A 22,578-nucleotide genomic window follows, 5' to 3' on the forward strand; every position below is an offset into this window, starting at 1 on the left:
TACTGAAAATAAAATAAAAACAAACATTATTATATTATGATAAATAAACGCGGTTCTGCAGCACTAAAAGGAAAGGTCGCAGTAGGGCCTTTGCAGACAATAATAGATTATTAGATTTACATAATAATGAAATCAGTAAGTAGGTTAGAAGAAAGAAATGCATTATAACATGTGTAATAAATGTAATTTTGGATTACACTCTCACGGAATATCTAAAATATTGATCCAAACCATACGGTAGCATTTTTTCTATACTATACTCGGTAAGAGTAAGAGCTGAGAGCGCATAAGATTATATCGAGATTTGGAAAGTTGCCAGGTAACCAGTCCTAATATCTCCCAAACAGGTGGTATCTCCGTACGGGCGTAGATCAGATATTATTTCGTGCGAACTCACCAAATATCATATTCTTCGTTTTAATGAATGGATGACGCAATGCGAAGAAGAACCGCACACATCAGAAGTAGAATTTGCGCAACGGAAATGTTGAGTAAGGACCTGTCCTGTCGACTAGTTTACACGATGATATTTTATTGATAACATTAACATGTCGCTGTAACACTTATTTTCTCGAGGAAATAAGCGTCCGTCTGATGGCCAAAGATATAATATATTTATATTTATTTTAACCCATAAAAAATAGCGGAACAGTGCAAAGCCAATTACGCGATACCAAATTATTTTAAAACACCTTACTAAACAATTGGAGCAGTACTGCATGCTTGCAATTTAGAATGATTATAAATGAACTTTAAATAGGTTTTAAATATAAAAAACGCTGTCGTCAATATAAAAATAAATAATAATAACAATATTGTGAAAAATTACTGGCGTAAAAGTAAATTAAAGAAAAACGGCAATCAATATAAAAAATACATGTGGGTTATATCTATTTAGTAATAAAATGAAAATATACCACGACGATAAAAAAATATTTATTATTGTTGTGGATTCTATCCAATTTTGAGAACATTCTTGTAAAACCAGGGTTATAAACATTAAAAAAAAAAAAAAATGCGGGAACGGAAGTCCAACGGGAAACGTCCCGAGAGCCTATAATAACATTTCACATGTCTTTTTTAAAATCATAGTTTGATAAAGTAACTCTATATTCTCTATTATAAACACTGATATGAGATTATAATATGACGTGAGAGTAGAGACGTTTTCTTAAGTCTTTGAGCAAATTAAAATCTTGGCAAAAATAGGGTCCGAAAAGGAAATGCGGAGAAAGGACGCCGAAGCTGCGCGACGTCGCGCCGACCCTGAAGATGTCATACAAAATTGATAGACTCAAAATAAATCAATTAACCTTGATTGTTCTTAAAAGAGTCTTAAAAAGACGAAAAACTATCAAGTATAAAGCAATATTATTATTTTAGTGGTATATTGAAAAGTAGTAACTCATGTATATTAAATTAATTCATTATTGTTAAATATGAATGACTAAATGCCAAACACAATTTGTATTTTAAAGGAGTTTGATAACATTAATTTGCTTGGTAATAATACCATAAAAGTAAATATATCCCTATAATTTAATATATAAATAAAAGACGAGTGATACTTTAATCCACAAATTTGGAATATCCAGTGACCGGTTTCATCGCTTTAAGTTTATATCCCTATAAGTTTTATGTGTTTTTTTTTTTACATAGATACATAGGTTTTGAAAATACATAGTTACTGCAAACATTGCAGAAACTAGGTATACATACGACGGTAATAATAATACTATGTATACTACGGTGATGGTAAAGATAAAAGTGTGTAGTGAGTGTCCTGATGAAGAGACGGGTACGTCTCGAGACGTAGACATAAAAAGTCGGTAAGTGGTTAAGTACTAACATTAATCATTGTTTATAGATAAGATACATAAAGCTTGTACATCTTGACACCGGTTTTACATTCGGGTTAACGATGTAAACCTATTTATATGCGTTTTCACCTAACCAGTGAGATGATTCTGTATTCGGAAATAAGATATATACTATTGGCACGGAGCATCAGTATGTAGTCTAGCTAGAAGTACACAATGTAGGTCTTCGAAATTATTGTACATTAGTTTTGATCTGATTGATTTGAATAAAGTAATCGGTTGAATTTAGCTATGCACCGCATAATCAATGATATGTTAAGTACCATATTGAAGTGGAGTTTAATTGAAATATTTCAATATTGAAGTGGCATTTCATCAAAGTGGGATTTAATTGACGCTTTGTAGTAATGAAATGGAATTTAATTTAAATGTTACACCCACAAAGTGGCATTTAGCATATGACAACGTTGAGGTGGCATTTGATTGACATGTTACAGTTATGAAGTGGCATTCGGTTGATATGTAACAACATCAAAGAGGAATTTGATTGACATGTTACAGAATTAGAGTGGCATTTTATTGATATGAATCTAACAACATTGAAGTGGCATTTACTTTGTAAATGGACTATATAGCAAGATTGATGCGGCAGTTAATTAAAATGTAACAAAATTGATGTGGCATTTAACTAACATTTAACAACATCGATGTGGCATTTGACTAACATATGTAACGAAATTTTCGTGGCATTTGATCGACGTGTACTAACATTGATGTGGCATTTGACTAACAGTAATGTGGTATTGGATTGACATGTAATAACATTAATGTGGCATTTGACTAACACGTAAAAAATTGACGTGGAATTTTTTGACACGTAACAATCCTTACATGGCATTTGATTAACCTGATACAATCTTAAATGGTATGAATACATAAAAATAAATATTTTGTAGGTCAGAATGTTTGTAGGCGAGGCAGGATTTCACTCCTTATGGAGTTACAAAACTTGAAATTTATTGCAACAGAGAGGGAAATTTTTTTAAAGAATAAAATACGGAAGTCTAGACATATACAGGGTTCGTGACCTGTTAATTAGCCACTTAAACCGGCCAATGTGTCAGATCATAAGCCCTGTAAATGCCAATACTTCCATAAATTTGCGTGCACTCACCGAGAATGTTCTTGGAGCCGAGCCGGCTGAGATTCCGGAACTGGTAGTAGGTGTAGAGGATGGCCAGCGCGCGCACGATGATCATGGCCAGCGCGTCCGCCATGTTGTACTCGGCCTCGAGGCCGCCGCACTGCGCCGCCCAGCCGCGGCACGGCGCGCGGCCCGCTGCCGCCGGCGGCTCGCGCTCCACGGCCAGCGCGCACGCCGCCGCCGTCAGCGTGCCCACGATCACCTCCCACGGGTGCGAGGCGCACAGCGCGCCGTGCTGCCGGAACAGCCGCGACACCATGCCGGCGAGGGCTGCTTCGACTTGCTGCGAGCTGACGAACAAACGGCACGTTAGCGTGTGCTGAGTATATCCAAATGTTTGCCGGCAGGCCGGATTTCCTCCCTGGGGAGTTGTTTAGATCTAAATTTGTTGCAACAGAGAGGGAAACCCACATGATAAACGTTTCAGCTCTTTTACTCCACAAAAGTCAACAGATAGAATAGTTGAGAAAATGCGGATGTTTAAACATGGGCAGAATGGTGACGGTGTGTAAAGTGGTCACTTAAACCAGCCAATGGCAGACTTCCATATTTCTTTCTCAAAAATGGTTTCCCTGTCTATTGCAACAAATTTAGATCTAAATTACAAGTTATTTTACTTCAGCCTTTTAACGATAGCCTTATTTATGTTATCAGCAATATTTTGAGTATGTCCAAATGTCTGCAGACAAGGTTGGATTTATTGCAGTATTATTGAAATATTTCAATTGTAACAACCTTTAAAATCAATATTTCACCTCCACCCTGCCAGGAATCGAATCCATGACCTCAAGAATGGTAGGAGAACGCGTCAGACACTTTATTCAGACGGATTTATCTTCACTCGATTGACTTATTCAGGTTTTGTACTTGGGACCGGCCATCGATCGAGTCGAAAACATTTGACCGTGGGTGATATTCCAAACGCTCTCGCGGCCGTAAAAAAGGTTTTATCTCGCGTATTTATATACAAAATACGCGAGGTAAAGGTGTTTTCTATGTCCGCGAGAGTGGTTCAGAATAGCACCGCTTGGGTCTATTTACACATAGAACGGGTTTTTATTTTATTAAAACGCCTTGTTGGCTTTTACATTTTTTGCATATATAAATATAAAGTCAGACATGTATTTTACAAAAAAGTAGCAAATAAAAATAAATTAAGAAGAATAAGAAAAAAAAACACGTTCACATATTAGTAAAAAAAAAGAGCAATTATAGAATACATATATATATTGCAGTGGAGAGAACAAAAGTGCATTTTTTCCCATCAGTTAAGAAATAAGTTTTTTTTTTAAAAGCAAAAGAATCTTAAATTAGAAGAAGAAAAATAATATCTAAGAATACAGATATCGATGCTACTCGTATACTGACAGGAATGCATTAAGTCAAGAGTCTCTATATACGTCAAATATTTTTTTAATTTGGAGAAAAAATTTGAATTCATATTTTATGCTATGCCTAGAATAAAGATTACTCTTTCAAAGCTTAAAAAAAAATATATAGTGAGCGAGAAATAATGTGTTGAAAGAATAAAAAGGCTTTAAGTGCGATTATCTCGGAACTTGTTTTAATGACATAATGCATTCTTTCAGTAAGGCCTCGATATAAGTTTATAAAAGGTACACAATTTAAATCAACTAAGTAGTATTTAGGTATTACAGTACACTGCCTTTTAAAATTCAAAAGTGTTATATTAAATTATATCAATAACATTTGCGTATTTATTTTGTATGTATATACTCGTATATTGTAACTGTATGTATGTAACTCATGTTAATTAACAATATTTTTAATAAGTCCAAATGTTTGTAGACAAGAAAACTGATTTTAACATAAGAAAAACATTTGTGAGAAGGGAATATGGAATTCTAAGCATTTATACGGCTTATAACCTAAAGTCAACAGATGGACGAATTGAGGAAATGCGGATGCATAAACATAGACAGATTGGTGAATGTTACGCAGTGTGTAAAGTGGCCACCAAACCAGCTGATAACAGGTCTTGTCTTTCTGTTGCATTTAATTTCAATTGATTTATAACTTTAAAAAATAAAATTAAACTTCGGGGTCATACGATTTGCACGAACATTTCCATTTCCATGACCACGGCACTACCATAGGACCGCAATCCAACTCTAACTAGATGCTACTAGATGGAATAACCACAGATTTGATACCGCCTGTGATGTTACCGTAGGAATGACAATATCCGACACAATATTTCATGTGAAATGCAAACCATTGTGTGAAAATCAACAATGAAACTAGTAGACTTAAATTCAACTAAAGTCGCGGTTGAAATTGAACGTTGTAGATAGTAACTGAATATTTTGACACTAACGTAAAATCATTCGTAAAAAAACAGAAAGATTAAGCCAAAAAAAATTAACCGCGATATGATTGGACTATTTTAAAAACTGTTTTAAAATGACATACATCGAAGAAAAATCCAGTTGCGCAAGGAAAATTTGAGGTGAAGTCATCTTGCGGAGATAATTATTACCTACTTTATTTCATCGCTAGCAAATGCTTATTGCTAAAACATAATATATGTATTATATTTAACAAGGTTATCCGAATTACACTGTGTTCAAGGCGGGTTCATATTATTTTAATCAAAGCCGCTCTACAAAAATGAATATTTTAATTCGTCGAATATTATTAGACTGACTTTATGCATTACTCATGTTAAAAAAGGGTGTTAAGTTAAATTATTATTGCGTTTTCGTCAAAATGATTAAAAATATTTAACTTTTTTCATGATAACCATTTTATCAATTTTGACGAAAACGTAATAATTATTTTACAATAAACATTTTTTTGGTGTAAATGGCACTAAGGAGTTGAAAAAGTTGTTATTCACAAAAATATTTATTTTTGTTAGAAAAAAAAGCAACCATTAAATCGAATAATAAGCATGACAGTAAAATAAAATTTGACGCAAATGTTAATTAGGATTTAAGAAAAAAAGTAATAAAATAGAATGACTCGTGTAGGTACAGAAAATAAGAAGATTAACTTGTAAAATACATGTGGTAATAATAACTTATTTAAATCAATGATTCAACATTTAAACAATGCATAAGGTTCATTTAAAAAAAATATATAAGGAAAAGAGAGTACAGAGAATCACGTACGTAGCATGTCTTGAACATGTACATTATTCGTGCAAAGATTCTAAAATTATTTCAAATGATATAACCTTGTTATTTTTATTCGTGACTTTATGAAAAAAAATGAGTTATTTAATTTTAAATAATAATCTATTTTCATAAAGTTGGTGCTTCAAATATTAAAAATTAAATTTAATTAGTTGGTCACCAATTTGTCTGACCCTTTTAAGCTTCCGATGTGAAAATAAGAGATTGTGAGAATAAAAAAATATAAAAACGCATGGAATGGACACTAAACAAAGCAGAGCAATGGGAGTATCCGAACAGAGATGCAAACTTATAACTTATAAATAAACTAACCTATAAATAAATATTTATATTCTACTCCCTCAATATATAAAGCTAACCCACTTAAACAATGCAGGCGGATTCTTTTTATGAATGTCATTTTTTTTCTAAAAGATTATCTTATTAATAAAATACACGTAAATAAACCTTGTTTTTAACCACTTATTTTGAAATAAGTGGTCAAAAACAAAGTTCTTTTATATTTTTTTTATTAGTATGAATAACCACAAATATAGTACTTCAAATGTAAATTTTAGATTATCTAATTCCCTACCATCAAACATTAAACCTGTATTCTACACAACTGTAATATAATAATAATCTTCTATAAGATTGGAAGGAACATGGTTAAAAAATCACTAAGATAAAGGTATCTAAATATAATTAATTTGGCATATATCAATTGAATTGTAATGATTGCGATTCAATCTATATTGGAAAAACTAGAAGAAACTTTAATATTGGAGTAAAAGAACACGTAAGATGCTTAAAAATAATATTTTTTCTGAATTCGTAAACCATCTGATAGAAAATAATCATAATTTTAATAAAGACATTGAATTAAAAGTTCTTCATGTTGAAATAAAATATTAAAATTAGACAACTTGGAAATCTTAGAAATTAAAAGAGCGATTCATAATTAGAAAAAAGAACAAATGAACAATATTTCTAATTATTAATATTTAAAGCATTACATTTGTGGTCAAACATTTTAGTAAATGTTATTAAATATTAGTATATAACCACTTACCGACTTTTCTATGTCTACCGATTTCGAGACGTACCCGTCTCTTCGTCAGGACACCAATGAAACCAACATGCAAAACCGCTACCTTTTTTCAACTATTTCTCAAACATAGAATATTTTCATAATTTAATCAGTGCATGTTTGTCCTCATCAGTGGATGTGCTTATTAAAATGCATGTCGTGTTAGTTTTATATTTTGGCGAAACAACTATAGTGAAGGTGTATAGTGGGTTTTTCATGTTGGTTTAATTGTTGTTCTGATGAAGAGACGGGTACGTCTCGAAACCCGTAGACATGGAAAAGTCGGTAAAGCTAGGGTTTCCTAGGACAGCGGTGCCCGTATCTTAACGGCCGTAGTGAACGGTGATGCGGTGGACAGCCGTTGTAACAGTGACTAGAGAGTGGTTTCCTAGGAAAACGGTTTTGATAACATTTATTAACACCGTTTTCCTAGGAAACCACTCTCTAGTCACCGTTACGACGGCTGTCCACCGCATCACCGTTCACTACGGCCGTTAAGATACGGGCACCGCTGTCCTAGGAAACCCTAGCTTAAGTGGTTATTTATAAATATTTAATAACATTTAGTAAACAACATTTCCTTTCGTCCACTCTTGTCTAGTTTTAAAGATAGTATTTATCTTACTTTACACTTCCCATCATGACAAGAACAACACGACAAAAAGGTTTAACATATTAGCTCCATATGTTTCGATGTAATATTTAGTAATTTCTGTTAAAATAAAATAGAATAAGACTTATTAGTTAATTATACCTCGATAAAGAAGTTTGTGTAGCTTTGAAACCGGCCGATAGAAAGAAAATGAAGTGGTTAAAAAAAAGTTGTTTAATATTTGTTTCATAGTTTAATTATTTATTTACATTATAAACCATGCAATTGAAAGAGTACGACTTCGAAAAGCGGAAAATAAAACCGTTCAAAATATAGAAATGTCGCGATTTGTTAAAATTTAAGTGGTTGGAACAAGAAGCAAGGGATCATGGAAGTAAATAGTCCAGATAACAACGTCCTAGGTCCAGGTCACACCACACCCCGAGTACGACAGCGGTGGTCTTGGAGCGGGCACTTGTAACGAGAGTTAAGGTTGCAGTTAATTGAATAGCGAGTTCATTCCAATTGACACTAAAATATCCGCCGGTGAAGCGGAGCATCCCGTCCGTGTTGATGAACTGATCCAAGGATTCTGGATGTTCCTCGACCATTTTGTTTGATAACATTCGGGATGATTGACTGATCACAGATCATAATCAATGACCCACTGCCGGAGAAATTGTTCACCACTTCGCTTAATGTATTTGAACTCCCAAGCTCCGAATTTCAATCTTGATTGGTGGACAGTTCGACACAGCGATGTACGCTCTTCACCTCTTTTAACACAAGGTTGATGGAATTCGGTTAGAACACTCCAGAACGTTGCTGGTTGATATTATTTGATCTGCAGATCTCGGATGTTTGGAAAACGCACGTTTAAAAAGATAAATAATGTTGTACAGAGGATGTAGTTAATACTGTTTTTACCATTTTCTATTGCACGAATATCACAATAAGTTATAAAGAAATATGCTTGCATTTCATTGTACATACATTAAAGTGATCAAGTGCATATTTTGTAGTTTCTCCGCATTCAAAAGAATAAGGCACAATTTAGAAGTGCTCCCACCTGTCGAATTACGTACCATGTATTTTTTTAAAATGAAATGAAACACTGACATTATACAAGCATCATTAAATTGAAACGACATTTTCTGTGTCCGGGTGAATTAAGAATACAATTCTGTGTGAAATAGAACCAGAATCCCGGACGAGGGCCTTCGACTCAATGGCTGCACTCGGGTAAAAATCATGAATAAGGACTGGAGATAAGTCCGCCTTATTGTGAAGTAGTCGGTGCATTCGCCTACCATTCTTGGGGTCCTCAGTTCGATTCCTGGCAGGGTGGATGTGAAATATTGATTTAAAAATTTGATTAAACTGAAATATTTCATGTTCCTGGACCAGTCCCTAAAGCGAAGCGCTGATCATTTTACCCCGATGTAACAGATGATCGATATGCACTGCATCTAATGGCCTGATGCAGCGTCCTATTCGCCATCGGGTGCGACAGGGGTATGATGATGAAATTGAAATCACTGATGTCAAGGGTACGAGACAGAAAAAAAAGTTTATTTATTATTTACACGTATTTGTCATAAAATTTGTATTAAAAATCTTACGAAAGAAAACTGTGTTAACTACATAATAAATTACATTATTTATACGCAACGCGATAATTAGTTTTTTACGTATAGGTAGTTTAATTTTAAAATTTAAATTTTTAGTATCATCACAAATAGGCAAAAAATATTACATTTAAAACGCAATTGAATAATGATACATTTGGAAAAGCACATTTTTTGCTTGTAATCAAACGTAAGTACACAAAAAATATTTTTTGGTAAATATAACGTAAAAAACAATAATAACAGTCGTCGAAATTCATAAAAATAAGAGAACTAAATCATGTATTTATTTGAATTATGATAATTCGAACTCTTTACCTTGACCGTTTATAGGATACTTTTTTTTTCTTGATTTAAGCCTTGTAAACTTAATAAAATATGTTTTTTTTATTAAGATACCTATACCTATTAAAAAAAATTGTCTATGTTTTATGTTTGTTTGTATGTATGTATGTATGTATGTATGTATGTATGTATGTATGTATGTATGTATGTATGTATGTGTGTATGCTGCGCATGGGTGTGTGTACACGTGTGTGTATATGTGTGTGTATGTATATATATATATATGTGTGAATATATATGTTTGAAAAGGCTTTAAAAAAATGGATAGTGGAGCTGGGTAGAAGTAAAATAGATTGTCTCATTCGCCCAAACCAATATTGAATCAACCGCTCCACAAGTGTATGGCTTATGTTAGGTTTTTGTTCTTTTCATAGTGCGTTTTGTAATATAAATAATATAGATGTACATATATACCTTGTTTTTAAAACTGTGAATATTTTGTTAATTACCTCTGTTTATTAAGTTAGTCTTCTTTGTTTATTCTCTAATCTAATAAAAACATTTCAGAAAAGTATATTGTTAAGTGTCCTCGGGACACATTATTTTTATTATTTTTTATTTATTTTTTTTATTTTATTGAAATAAACGGCACTTAGTGCCTTTTACATATTAGTTACAAATACAATTAAATATATATACATGTAAGCATAAGTAATACAGAGCATTAAAAACAATATGATTAATTTAGAAAGTCTAAGAAATACTTTGAACCAGTTAAAAAAAACTTAGAAGACAATTTCGAATAACATTAAAAAAAAAAAAATATATGTATTATTATTGAAAACTAATATATAGGTAAATAGTATATGTTTATGTATAAAAATATATAGTGATGTAAAAAAAATGATAAAGAGAAATATTTTTTACTTATAAATTAATTCAAGAAAAGAAACGAAAAAAGAAAAAAAAAAACACTAATAAAGAAGTTTAAAACAATTTTTTAACAAAAGTAACAAACAGTTACCTAGAACTATTACCAATAAAATAAAGAAGAAGAGCCGTTCTATATGTAATAAATTTCATGTGAAATGAGTCACCAATGTCCTGGTACTTATTGCCTAGAGAGTGAAGTCTATTGATTATTATTAATTATAATTTGTGAGAGAAAAATATGAATAAATAAATTTAAAAAATATATATGTGTGTATGTATATGTATCAAAATGTGTATACAAGTAAGTTTATATTTTATTACTCTGTGCTTTCTATTAACTTGTAAACTATTATCATGTATTTAAATGTAATTGCCTAGCTTGGAACGGGGTATGTACCCTTGTTAGCTGGGCAAAGTGAACGTAAAATTGTATTTATGATAAAATGCATAAATAAATAAATAAAATAAAAAATATTGCATTTGAAAAAACTTAGTGGAAGATTGATTTACCATTGTACACTATTACGATACTTTCGTGTCATAAGACTTACATATGTACTCTGGTGGTATATTAATGTACAACTTGTCCTATAATAGGTGTTCTATAAAATGTTAATTTATAGAAATATCGCAGCTTCTATAAAATAGACATAAGTCATAATAAAAAAACTGATTTTGAGTTAAATGTACTTACATAATAAATTATAAAAAAAACTTGTGTATTCTAAACCATAAACATAAAAAACATAGGCATACTTATATATTTAGTACTTAATGCTTTATGACAAACTTACATTAATGCTTCTATTTTCTTCGTGACAATCTTTAAAAAAATTAATATAATTTTTTGAGACAAATCTAAATAAATATGAGACAGCAGCATTGCTTAAAAGGATTAAAATAAACGAGCTGTCGGCGTCGGTTTTGTTCTCACTTTGATATCCGACGATTAAGGGATGGCCCGTCGAACCAATTGATATGGGCATGGGTACAGAAGTTTAGAGAAACTGGATCAGTCGGAAATGAGCATCAGCCTGGACCTTCAACGTCTGTTACTACTCCCGAAAACGCAGAACTTGTGACAATGGAAATTTTGCAAAATCCGCTAGTCTATCGGAAAGATTGCAGCATCAACGGGTGTGAAAATGCGTCAGATCGCAAAATTATTTTTAAAAATCGAAGTTCCATCCATAAGAGCTCCAAATCATCCAACAGTTGAAAGAAGGTGACTACACAAAAAAGTAGAATTATGCTAGAGCCGTTCTGGAACGATTTTCTACGCCGACGCGTTTATGTAAAATCTTTTTTAATGACGAGGCGCATTTTCACATTGGGGGTTCGTTAATAAACAGAATATGCGTTATTGAAGTGCACGCAATACAAAAGAAGTCCATGAAAAGCCTCTCCACAGCCCGAAGACCACCGTTTGGTGCACCATTTCTGGAAATGGCATAATTTTCCAGCAAAATGTTTGACCACAAAGCTAATGCTTTATATATGAATAATATACCATTTTCTATATAGATTTAATTCACATTTTTATATTAACGTTTCCCATTACGTTAAAGAAAAAACAATTCTTGTGCGCATAATTCATTTTACTATATTTATTAAGTTCTGTGTCCAGACAGATGAAGAACACAGTTCTGAGTAAAATAGAATCATAACAAACTTACAATCACACCCTTTCCCATCATGGGTAGGCGGGGATGAGTGATCTTTACACACTACTGTACCGACATACATTCGTACCTTCCTCAACGTTCACCCATCTTCCTAACTACATTTGGTATTTATGCCTTTAACTAAACTTCAGGATCTGTTCGATTTGATTATGATAACATTTTCTGAAAGTTCGTTGGCTCAGACTGCAACTCAAATTCACGTCGCGTCGTTGTAAACTTTCTTATACCTATCACCTATACTTTTGGTGTTTGTTATTGGTTTTATTGAGTTAATTAAAGCAAATTTTTTGAAAAAATCTTTACTGTAAATGATCGTAAAATTAAAAAAATAATAAAAATAAGTCTAAAGTAATGACTAGGGTATATCTCTGGATGCTGCGGAGAAGCTGCTTTTCTTAATTCTACAATAAGTACAAATATGATTTTTTATCATATTCGTAATTAGTATTTATTAAATTGATTTAAAAAGTTTCAATACAAGTATGATTATTTATATATTATAATTTGAATACAAACATGATAAATAATTTTGAAAAACAGAAAAGGTTCCTTTAGACAAAAATTTCGTTTTAATACTCTTAAAAAATATATCTCAGTTTAGGGGTGCGCAAAACGACCAAAATTTCGATTAAGTCGATTTAAGCTAGCCATAATCAGTCCGACTTGCAATTGTCTTCTTCGCACAGTATCGGGCATCCGCAAGAGAGTAACAGAAAAACATTGTTTAAATACCAGCCCAAACTGGTATGTACATGTACCACCAGAATTCAGGTATTATTTTTTATCATATTTCGTATCATTAATAAGTCTTATGTCACAAGAGTATCGTTATAACTAATAACGTACACTGGAAGATCAGTTTTTCACTTAGCTTTTTCAAATAAAATATGTTCATTATCTTTAAAAATAACACATTCTTCTAGGTTTGCAAGACGTAAATCGATATAAAATATGTATTCTATAAAAGATTTTACGACGAACACCAAAGAATTTGAGCGCAAAACTACGAATTATTGTCAACTGACGTTTGAGTTGTTTCTCCATGGAGCGCCATAATTAACAAAAACGCATTTCCATAAAGCGTTATCTAGAGCTATATATTTGTGGAACGGATAGATTGCATATTTTATTTATTTCTATATGAACGCATCTGTCTAGCAAAAGAAAAACAATATTTTTTAAAGTTATATTTTTGTGGAATTGAAAAGGATTGCTTTTTTAATATAAAAAGTAATATAGAATGGACTTAGTCCGTTAACAAATAAATATCTCAAATCATTTTTTTTGTTTCTGTATGGAACTGAACCATCGATACGTCAATGGTTAGACCTAATTTGAAGTATATGATTTGGATAAAAATATCAATGAAATTCCTTGGTTAAGTTTCATTCGGTTTAATTTGACCAACGAGAGCTTTCGCCCAAGTAAGCGAGGAATTTTATTGTTATTTTTTTATCAAAATCATGAACTATGGAGTTTTATATGGAAATATCTAGAAAAAAATTAATATTACAAATTCAAAGTGATTCCGCATTTCTTTAATATAATTTATGTTTGTGGAGAAGTTAAATAATTGTATATCGATGTCAATATGTACGACACCAATATTCGTGCGCATCAAGAGTTCAATGGAACAACATGAATAAAATTACCATAAACGATTTCTTTGTATTAAAAACTGGAAGCGAAATTTCGAAAGACATAAATAATTACATTTGTGTGGAAATTATTATGCCACGGCATTTGTTTCGTGTACTCGGTAATACTTTAACGCTCCACTTGCGAATAGTGAGGCGAAATGAGAATATCATTTATTCAAGGTAAAAAGATGTTCAACACAAAAAAAAAACTTATTTCATACTTAGTTCTTGTTCCAAGGATGGCGGTCCAAAGACGTTAGGTACAGGCGCCTTCTAGAGTCAACGTTGAAAACTTTAAAATGATGGCATAAAATATAATTTTGAAATTTTAAATCGTAGACTGATGTGAAGAAATAATGAGCATTGATGATATGTGGGAATTTATGAAAAAAAGTATGTGCAATCAGCTACAGAAGTATGCAGTGTGGCAAAACAAGGAAGAAAGAAAGGTGATGCATGGTGGGACGATGAAATAAAAAAGCTCTTTCAAGAAAAAAAGAAAGCGTGGTTTAACTTGTTGGCAGTAAGTCAAACGGATGCCAGTAAGTAAGCCGTAATACAAAATGTATATACTGAATGTAAGAAGAGAGTCGAAAAGGGTGTGTGTGAACAAAAGAAATTGTTGAAGTAAAATGAGGGAGTAAAAATAACAAAAATTACTCTGAAAACATTAAAATATTCTGGAAAGCAGTTGAAAACTCCCGAAACAGTAATGATATGGAATGTATGACAGCATGAAAAGTAATAATCTGAAAAGATGATAGAATGATAGTGGAATTGAAACGAGATGGAAGGAATACTTTGAGGAGGTGTACGAAATGCACACAGAAAATATAGCCAGTGCATCACCTTCTCAAGTAAATATAAATGCAGATGATGATGCGAGAAAGATAAGTATGGAAAAATAATAAGCGCTGCTAAGTTTATGAAGAATAATATTTAAAATACTGTGCAGTCCTCCTTAAAACAGGTTTTCCTGGTGAGGAAGACACTTGATTTAATTTCGTATAAAAAATATTTCATAATATAAAAAAAATATTTGAAAAATGGAAAAGCGCAAGGTTTTCATAACGTTGCTACAGAGTTTATAAAGGCGGGTGGTGAAATTTTTTTGTATGGCTGCATAAGCTTTTTAATCGATGCTTAGAGGAGGAATACACTCCCCAGATTGAAGGACTGTTGTTATGACTATACAAAGGAAAAGGTTCTAAGGTCGAATGGGGAAATTAGAGAGCTATAGGCCTTTTAAGCGCTGTTGGCAAAACATATGGTAGAATACTGATTGAGAGAGCAAGTAAAAGCACTAAAGATAGTGTGGGATATGCAAAGTGGCTTTATGAAAGAAAGAGGGTGTATGGATTCAGTATTTGTTATGCGAAATTTATGACAGAAAAAATTCTGGCTGAACACCAAAAGCTTTTCTGCGTATTTGTCGATCTGCAAAAACAGCTTGAAAGAGTTGACAGAGAAAAATTGTGGAAGGTTTTATTTGCATATGGAGTGAATGGTAACCTGATACGGGCTGTTGCGTTAATGTATAAGGACATAACAGCATGTGTGAGAGTAAATGAGTCATTCACATCGTGATTTGACATTCCTAGAAGACTCAAACAGGGATGTGTGATGTCACAATGGTTGTTCAACGTATACGTCGATAACTGAATGAAAGAACTGAAAGATTTAAGAATGGATGCAAAATTGGTGATTTAAGTGTCAATTGTCTTTTGTATGTTGATGATGCCGTGCTTTTTGCTAGCAACAAAGACTTGCAATTTCGGTAACAAAAGTCTACGATGTATGTAAGAAAAGCGATTTGCTAATGAATGTTATTAAATCGAAAGCGATGGTTTTTGAAAGGGATGAAAGTATAACTAAATGTGAGAACAGTGTAAACGGAAATATTTTGGATCAGGTAGAGGAATTTGTGTATCTGGGAAGTATGTTTACTAGGGATGGAAATACAGAAAAATATTAAAAGGAGGGTGAGTGTCGGGAAAAGGTTGAACGGTGCAATTAAATCTACCTTGGCAAACAAATGTTTGTCGCAGGAGACAAAACTAGCAGTCTACAATGGAGCACTGGTACCGACTCATATGAATAAGAGCACATTAATACTCTAAGGTTTTTACTAAATTAAAATGTATGTTTTATATACCTACATTACTTTTTTAATTTAATATAAAGTAATTTGAAACGTCCGGATTTTCTCTACCATATTTTTTCCCTGGATTATGGCAATAAAGCAGTGATTTTTTTCACACTAGATATTTACTATTGGCGTGTCTCTATTGTTTTGCTTTTCCGATAAATTGTTTCTTATGGGAGCTAGGATCACCCAAAAACCCAAAAAAACACCCAATTTTATCCTCCGTCTTCGGACGTACGGTATATAATACGATAAATAATTATTTAAAAAACCGGAACAGCGAAATGTCGATTTGATCAATTTTAGTTAGGCAAAATTAATCCGACGTGCAGTTGTCTTTTTGCACAGTATCGGGGAGGCATTTGCGAGAGAGTGACGGAAAAACAATGTTCAAATACCTATTCATAAAGATTATATGATGCCAGTTATGAAGATATTTTATTTTACAAAAATTTCCAGTTATTTATTTTTTTCTTCTTTTTTTTTGCACCACAACAGGCCAGGAGGCCCAATTACAGTGGTGAATTACATTACAGAACAACCAGGCTTGAGAAAAATCATATTTTAATTTTTGAGTTCTCACCGGGAATCGAACCTGGAACCTTCCGTGCGTGAGTCAAGCGTCTTGACCACTACACCACGGAGGCCGCCGAAAATTCTCAGCACCGCATATCCTCTTTAGATTAGACAATGATAACTTATAGTGTGTAAATTATACTTAATGTTTGTTAGAAAGAACTAGAAAAAAAAACAATTTCTTTAAACGAAGCGATTAATTAAGAGTCATAAAAATCAAAACGCGTGAAATTAAAAATATTTCGTTAGTTAGAAATGTTACGATTACCCAAGAAGAATATTAGTTTTTATGTAGGAACCTACTCCACATAATTGATCTGACATTTTTGGATACAACAATAAAAAATGAAGACTGCGAGAAAAAAATGGTGTAGGTCATTGTTCGGTCTAAATTGATTTATTAATGCAGTTTTGTTAATTTGATACCGTTAAATGGAAAATCAAACAGCTGAAAAACATTAATAGTCAATGAGATATTCGCTCTTAAAACGTGGCATACAGGGAAAGAACAAATCATGAGTTCATGGGGGAAAAAAGTGTAAGTCAGCTTAGAATATATATTTTTTTAAATATGCATAGCGGAGAAATCTCTACAGAAAACTTGTTCTGCTTCTACGGACAACAGGGATAAGGCAATTGCTTAACATTTAAGCATCTTAGCTTAGCGGCAAAAATTAAAAATGCAATAAAAAAACATATTTTACCATTAAAAGGACATGAAAATCATTACAGTTTAAAGTTGTTAATGCTGATTGATATGTTCATTTTCAGATCGTGGACCACTTTTTCAGCACAGTTTTATAAGAAAAAAATCCTTTTTCCAAGCTGATCCATTCGTGAATTATGAATTGAAAAAGAACATCCTAATGGGTATATCAAAGAAGTCATTATAATGGATCATGGGAAACAACAGTTGTAGTGGAGAAAAAATGCGTAATTCTAATGAGTTTAACTTTGGTACTGAAGAATTAATCTTGCCTAGCCAAATATATGAAGATACTTTCCAGTCGATAAAGAAAAAAAAAACAAAGTTTTGCAGCTCCCGAGCACTCATATATTTAAAAATCTTAAACATAAACATTATTTTTTCTTTAAATATTTTTTTGGTTTGAATTCATATATAGTAAACATATATCTAAAACAACTTGATTGTTTATGACTAAAGTAAGTATGTAAAAAATTGTGAGGTTTTAAAAATTAAAAATGAGTTATCTCAAAACCAATATTTAATGACTTGCATATATCTCTTTTTCCTCGTGGTCTACAAACACAAATTAGTAATGAAGGTAAACATTTATTCAAAAAGCTATCAAAAGTATTTATTTTAATATTTTTGTGCAAAATATCCGGTTCCGAATTTTTTACAGCATAAAAAAACAATCCGTTTAATAATTGTAAGTCTTTTTGAGGAGTAAAAACATCGTAAAAGAAAAAGTACTAGATATATTTTATTTTAAAAAATCAGCTAATTTTTAATAAAGAACTTACCTAGGTAAATTCCAAAATTTTATTCGAAGGAACTGTGGCGGGTCACGTCGGGGTCACCAGGGTCGACAACGACGGCACGAGCCGAACATTGCCGAACGCCGACGTAGAGCGTACGAACGGGCCAAACCGGTAGAGGAGAGAAAACTACCGGATTCCGACCTCACCGCACGCGTCTTCGAGGCACAAAATTACCGCCAATTTAGATTTACCAACTTCATTTTATTTTGCCTAATAGAGTTATTAGAATCCTTCTTTCAATGTGTTAGCTTCAGTAGTTTAGTTTCGTGAATAAATCTTTGTGTAAAACGTAAGTACCCTGTTTTACTTGCTCTCATTCTGTGCACCCACATAACTTTGTACATCACAAAATTAGGCCACCAACTAGGTGCCTACATAAAGGTGGTAACATCACCACTAAAGTGGTATACCCCGACGTTTGAACACGAAAACACAACATTAAACAATCAATCACGGTGACCCCATTCAAATTCCATAAAAATTGCGCAAAATTTCAGACAGAAATATCTTCGCTTGACAAAATTGTACAACAATTACTTTTTTTCGGTCGGTACATGAAAAATTTAAAATTTCATTTTTAATTTGATTGCACTTTTAATTTATTTGTAATTAATCAAGGTTAATCTATTTCAAGGTTAACTTATTGTAAGGTTAATTAATTTAGTATAATAGAATTATATTATAATAATTATAATATATAATAGAATTAGATTTTTCAAAGACCGAGCGAATCGAGTGAATTTTTCTGTCGGTAACAATCTTCAATGTAAATGTAACTAATGTAAATGTAAATAATGTAACTAGTGAATTGATTAAACTGTGATTAATTTCTTAACAATATTACTCGGCCGGGATTAATTCAAACAGGTGATTCATAATTTAACTAAAATTATTATAAACAAACATAATATAATACGTTCGAGCGACTCGCTCACCAAAAATCGCACGCCGAGTAATACATTCCTACAACACATATAAATTTTATTTTTTTTATTTTTCTTGAGTCGAACACACAAACAATTCACACGAACATTTACATAGGGTGCCAGATTGAGTAGAGGTACTTACAGGGTACCGGAAAATAATTGTTATTTATAGTTCTTAAATTTTGTTTTTTTTTTTTTTTTTTTTTTTTTCTTTTTTCAAAAATCCGGTACATAATTATTTTTGACAAATATTATATGGCGAGACAAGCGTGACGTAGGCATCCGAAAGTTTTCTCCTTGTGAACGCACTGCGGGAGTAAGTTTTTTTTTTTTTTACCAGCGAAATCTATCGGAAATATTTTTCAGCTGGCGCAGTCGTTCACAATACTAGCAATTTGTAAAATTTTATTTTTGTAAACAACTTGAAACTATCAAACAAACAGATATTCGGGCGGCTAAGCCGACGAATGTTTAACTTAGTACGTGGACATTAGTATCCATACTTTTTTTCTATATACATTATATTGTGTGACTGTACTATATATGTTTATATTTTTAACCTAGGCTATGCATGTTATTATGTGTTACAGATTTGAAGTTTTACCATAAACATTTTTAAACTTGATATATTGTACAACGGACAATCAAAAGGAATATTAATATTGAGGGGACCACTCAGGCTTGGAGAATACAAATACCTAATAGTTGGAAAATGTGTTCCGCCGTATGGTAAAATAATTATTTAAATTTTCTGTTTTTAATTTTCTTTTCTATAACTTGCACAGTACATACATAACAAATAGTGACTCTGACATTTAAAAAATAAATATTTTTGTTTGAAATTTAAATTTAAATTTAAATTTAAATCTAATAATTTAAACTTAACTTTTTAATACAACTACACTCATTATTGAATACTTTTATTTCAATATTTTAACTTATACTGTAATCATTATTACATACATTTTTCTGAATTTTTTTTTTAAAAACGAATATTTTTAAACTGTAAACAATGGCTAACAAGGACAACACTGACTTGACAAATATCAACACAGCAAACAACATGTTCCACACGGATAGGATTAGCGTTAAACTACCACAGCTATGGGTGAACAACATCGAACTTTGGTTTAAACAGATAGAAGCACAATTCGAGTTGGCAAACATAGTTTCAGAAGACGCACGTTATAGTCACTTAGTGTCAAAACTTGAACAAACGCACATAGAACAAGTTTCAGATATTTTACTCATGGAACCGAACCGAGCAAAATATACGAGGCTGAAGGAAGCTATAATCCAACGCATGGGCTGTCCACAGGACAGAAGGAGAGAAAAACTGTTTTCTTCCTTACAGCTTGGGGATCGAAACCCATCCAGCCTACTTAGAGAGATGCGGACGCTAGCAATAGGTTTACAAATAGACGAAACGACGTTGCAATACTTGTGGATACAACAACTGCCCAAGACGATCCAAGCGCATTTAGCCATAAGCGAAGATGACTGGGATAGGCAAGCGACGATAGCAGATCGCCTAATACAGGTGTACACACAGGATAATGTAGCGGTAGTAGGTACCAACAATAAAAATAACATTTGTAGTTTAGAACAGTCCGTACAAGCTCTAACCCATAAGGTAGAGAGTTTATTTCACACAATCAACAAACAGCATAGTCACAACAACAATAACAATAGATTCAAACACACAACAAGTAACAGCAGTAACAATTTCAATAACAACAAATACAACAACAATTTCAACAAAACAAGCTATAGGGCCAACGGAAATAACAAGAAAACTATTCTTTGTTACTTCCACACAAAATTTGGCGATCAAGCTAAGAAATGCGTCACACCATGTGAATTTAAACCGCATCTAGCTTCAAAAAACTAGATGGTCGAATCATAGCGGAGGCGGCTGATTCAACCAACACAACACGTCTCTTTGTTAAAGATCGTGATACCGGTGTGTCATACCTCGTTGACTCCGGATCGGAAATATCATTAATTCCTAGATCTTTACACAAACGCCATGGAGAAAAGTCTAAGCTAATTCTCTATGCAGCGAACGGGACTACGATCCAGAATTTCGGAGTTACCACGGTAACACTGAATCTGGGATGTAAACAAATGTTTACATGGAAGTTTATAATAGCGGATACGACACGCCCTATTATAGGAGCAGATTTTCTCCACAACTTCCACCTGTTAGTAGATGTTAGGAACAAACGGTTAGTAGACAATACAAACGGCAAGATAATCAGAGCATTTGACATCTCCACAAACAACAACATAACATGTTCCATATCATTAACAGACAAAACCAACATTTACCACTCACTCATATTGAAGTATCCACAACTAGTAGATATCAATAAACCATACGCAGGGCTGGATAAACACAACACAATCCACCATATAGATACCCGTGGCAAACCCGTTATGTGTAAGACTCGTCGGCTGTCCCCAGAACTACTGAGGCAGGCGAAGCAAGAGTTCGATCACATGGTGGCTCAAGGTATTTGTAGACCCTCCAAGAGTGAGTGGGCCTCTCCATTGCATATGGTGAAGAAGAGCGATGGTACTTATCGCCCTTGTGGCGATTACCGTAGCTTAAACGCACAGACGGTACCTGATCGTTATTCCTTGCCACATATCCACGATATATGCAATGACTTATTTAACTGTAAAATTTTTTCCAAAATTGACTTACAACGAGCATATCACCAAATTCCAATTAATGAAACTGACATTAAAAAGACAGCTATAACCACACCATTCGGGTTATTTGAATTTGTAAGAATGCCATTCGGACTATCATGCGCTGCACAAACATTCCAACGTCACATCAACGAAGTCACAAGAGGTCTAGAAGGAGTACACGCATATATCGACGATATATTGATCGCTTCACCAGACGAAGAAACACATGTGGAACACTTAAAAGCTTTGTTCCAGCGACTTCAAGATCATGGAATGGTGGTAAACCCATCTAAATGCGAGTTTGCCAAGAAAACACTGTTATTTCTTGGTTATGAAATTTCGGCTGAAGGCATCGGACCCTCGCCAACAAAAGTGGAAGCCATCACGAACCTCAACAAGCCAGAAACCATTAAGCAGTTGAGAAGATTCTTGGCCATGGGAAACTTCTACCGAAGATTCATACCACGAGCAGCACACAAATTGATACGACTACACGATTACCTCAAGGGAGCAAAAAAGAATGACAACAGAAAAGTAGAGTGGAACGAAGTCACTACACACGATTTCGAAGAGGTCAAGAACTCGCTGATCAACGCCACTAAGCTTAGCTACCCAGAGGAAAGCAGCAAGATGTCAGTGTGGACAGACGCCTCAGATTACGCAATCGGAGGCGTGCTACAACAAACCACAGACGGCATCAACTACAAACC

The 22,578-nt window shown here is 33.0% G+C and overlaps 1 protein-coding gene across 1 annotated transcript in view; it reads right to left on the bottom strand.

Annotated features, from left to right (window-relative positions):
• Hmgcr (HMG coenzyme A reductase) overlaps positions 1-22,578 on the bottom strand; it is a 106,705-nt gene that overhangs the window by 46,805 nt on the left and 37,322 nt on the right. The window contains exon 2 of the mRNA XM_088224596.1: positions 2,995-3,314. Within this exon, the coding sequence (XP_088080722.1) occupies positions 2,995-3,283 (289 nt within the window). The 5' untranslated portion in view covers positions 3,284-3,314. The remainder of the gene's footprint in view (positions 1-2,994; positions 3,315-22,578) is intronic.

This window comes from Micrasema longulum, unplaced genomic scaffold, assembly GCF_059751315.1.
Source record: "Micrasema longulum isolate JH-2025_06_02 unplaced genomic scaffold, ASM5975131v1 h1tg000031l, whole genome shotgun sequence".
Taxonomy (NCBI): domain Eukaryota; kingdom Metazoa; phylum Arthropoda; class Insecta; order Trichoptera; family Brachycentridae; genus Micrasema; species Micrasema longulum.